The 2944-nt window shown below is 44.0% G+C and overlaps 1 protein-coding gene across 1 annotated transcript; it reads right to left on the reverse strand.

The window, feature by feature from the left end:
- Positions 1-398: 398 nt before the first annotated feature.
- LOC132824075 (C3a anaphylatoxin chemotactic receptor-like) lies at positions 399-1573 on the reverse strand. Its single transcript, XM_060838344.1, has 2 exons — positions 1186-1573; positions 399-1090 (listed from the first exon to the last, which is right to left on the reverse strand). Exons 1-2 carry the CDS (start codon positions 1565-1567, stop codon positions 576-578), a joined length of 897 nt encoding a protein of 298 aa, XP_060694327.1. The 5' UTR covers positions 1568-1573; the 3' UTR covers positions 399-575.
- Positions 1574-2944: the final 1371 nt, after the last annotated feature.

A 2944-nucleotide genomic window follows, 5' to 3' on the forward strand; every position in this document is an offset into this window, starting at 1 on the left:
CTGATACCAAACTGAATTTACTGAGGCCCAGAAAAACGGCCAAGGGATAGTTAGCTTGACATGACTCAATTATACCTAGCAGCAAACTAAACCAGCAATTTATCTCTTTTACTTCTCACAAAAGTATTCATCAGGTACTTCTTCTGTGTAACAAATATGACAACTTGAATGACCCTTTATCAGTGCACAATTTGGGGATAGAGTTGCTAATCAAATCTTAATGAATAAATTATCATTCATCACTGTTTGCTAATCAAACTATAGCATTAGAATCTTAATTCAAAATTCCAAAGACTGGCTATATGTTTCCAAATCTCTTCAAACTTACAGTTATAGAAACTTAGGTGGTTGTTAACAAAGCAAGATGCATGCAAAATCGCTACAGAAAAATGTCAATAAATCTTGCCTCTGTATTTTAAACTTTGGCCTTTTTACCTACTGAGAGAAGGCCTACTGTTGAAAGCCATACACTTGCTGTCAATCGAAGCACTGCAAAAAAGCATCATCAAAGTTTACCTTTATGGTTTACATACACCATTGCACAGATTTGCATGTGTAAAATAAACAAACAATCCTTAACAGCTGGACTGCTGTGAAATGGCTCTTTGACTGTTTGATTCCTTGGCGGAAGAGTTGTGCAGTTGTTGAAAGAGTTTAGCAATCCCAGAGATTATAAAATTATTCTGGATTCTCCGAGCAGCAAACGCGTACAGAATGGGATTGATGCAGCTGTTAGACACCTCCAGAGCTCCAACCAAATTCTCTATTTTCTCAGCGAGCCGGAGTAACATCTTGGAGGCTTCTGGGTTCGAGAGTGCTGAGGAGATGATGAACAGGTTCCTCATGTGATAGGGCAGCCAGCAAACTGCAAACGCTATGGTGACCCTTATGGTCACGTTGACCGACTTGCTTTTGCCTTGAAAAGTCATCCGGTCGATGCGTTTTGCAACCAGCGCATTGCAGACTGACAATGTGAGAAACGGAATGGCAAAACCCACTAAAGTCTCGAACAAAAGGAGCCCTTCCTGTTGCTGAGAACTGTCCTGCAGCTGAGAACAGTGTGGAGTTTCAGCTTGTGCTGCTCTGTGTTCTGTCAGAACAGGAACGGCCAGGATAAACGACATAGCCCAGACCATGGTGATGGTGTTCCTTACTAGACCATGGTGATGGTGTTCCTTACTAGACCATGTCTCCAAAGCTTCTGAGCAGTGAATGGGTACAGTACAGCCACGAACCGCTCGATGCTCATCGCCATAATGAAGAACACACTGGCGAACATGGTGCTGTGGACCAGGTACAACAGAGTGGTGCAGAAAGATGCTCCAAAAACCCACCTATCGCCGTATGAGTAAATCCAAAACGGCAAGGTGATGAGGACTGAGAAGTCTGCAGCAGCCAGGTTGAGTATCAAAATGACGGTGGGAGACCGCTGCTTCATGGTGCACAGGATAATCCAGATCACCATCCCATTCCCTAACAGGCCGATGAGGAATATGAGTGTGAAGGCAACACAGATGGCGGCCTGATGTAAAGCCATGGCCGCTGTGGTCGAGTTGGTCACATCCATTGACAGAACAGCTTCAGCTTCTGACGCCTCGCTGCTAACTGGCCTCAAATTGTCTTCAAGGTGTGAATTGTACCCGGAATGAGAAACCTGTCAACAACAAAAGATGTGAAATTTAACACAACTGATGGTTGATTGACCACAATCCAAACTTCATTGGCAGTTAAAAATAAAATCCAATGGCCCTCATTGTTGCTACTTACAGACTTGCCATCAGATACTGAAAGCAAATGTAAGGTTGTGTTTCTTGCTCCTCACTGTTCTGCTGACCTACTCCCTGTTGTTCTTGAACCACCTGGCTGCAGATTTGGGGGATTCTGGAGTTGGGCAGTATGGCAGCATAGTAGTTAGCACTGCTGCCTCCCAGTACCAGGCACCTGGCTTCAATACCCACCTGTGGGTGACTGTGTGAAGTTTGCATGTTCTTCCTGTGTCTGTGTGGGTTTCCTTCCACAGTCATAAAGACATGCAGGTTAGGTGGATCGGTCATGTGAAATTGCCTTATTATGAATGTGGAATGCAGGGATAGGGCGGGGTGCTCTTTAGAGGGGCAGTGTAGACTTGAAGGGCTAAATGGCCTACCTCCACACTGTAGGGATTCTGTAAAAAGGCAGAGAATAGGATTGTAGTGAGCTGAGGTGTGGGAAAGTTAGAGTATATGTTAAACTATACTTGTAAACCAGCCTGAACTTCAGAACATTGGGTGAGGAGGAAATGAAATATGTGAAAAATGATTACATCAGTATGTGCTACGTTTTCAAATGTTTCAAAAAGAATTGACAGAATGACTATAAATGGGCACATCCTCAGTCACAGCATTTCCAATAATCTAATCACCATATCTTCTGCACAAAGCCAAACGTGCAGCAATGCCTCTGTACCTTTCTGGGAAGGTTGGTATGTCAATGAATGTCATTGCCCCGATTGGCCATGTGGGAAACTGAAAGATTTGAGGTGTGTGTGTTTGTGTGTGCAGTTGGACATGGTAGTAACATTTGTAGTGTGAGAGGGGGGTAATACTCTGAATGAGTGATGGTTGATATTTCAAAACACATGATAAAAATACAATCCAATTACTCCCGTAGGATCCCATTATAAAACTTGAACGCCAGGGAGAATTCCCTCTCTGTCCCACCTATGGCTGACTTGCTGTGGCTTCAATTCCCGATCATGAAAATCCGATGGCCTCATCCTTACTTCATAATATAACTGAGTTTAGATGTTCTCAATGCATTTTCGGCACCATATGATGTTGAACTCAAATTCCATTTGCACTGCCTCCGTGCCCGGTTCTTTGGAGAGGAGTCTTCGCCCTGTCCTACTGAACCCTTCTCTGCCTCCATCACTTTCCCTCCACCTGGACTCCTTCCTCTCACCTTT

The sequence above is a fragment of the Hemiscyllium ocellatum genome, chromosome 17 (genome assembly GCF_020745735.1).
Source record: "Hemiscyllium ocellatum isolate sHemOce1 chromosome 17, sHemOce1.pat.X.cur, whole genome shotgun sequence".
In the NCBI taxonomy this organism is placed as follows: Eukaryota; Metazoa; Chordata; class Chondrichthyes; order Orectolobiformes; family Hemiscylliidae; genus Hemiscyllium; species Hemiscyllium ocellatum.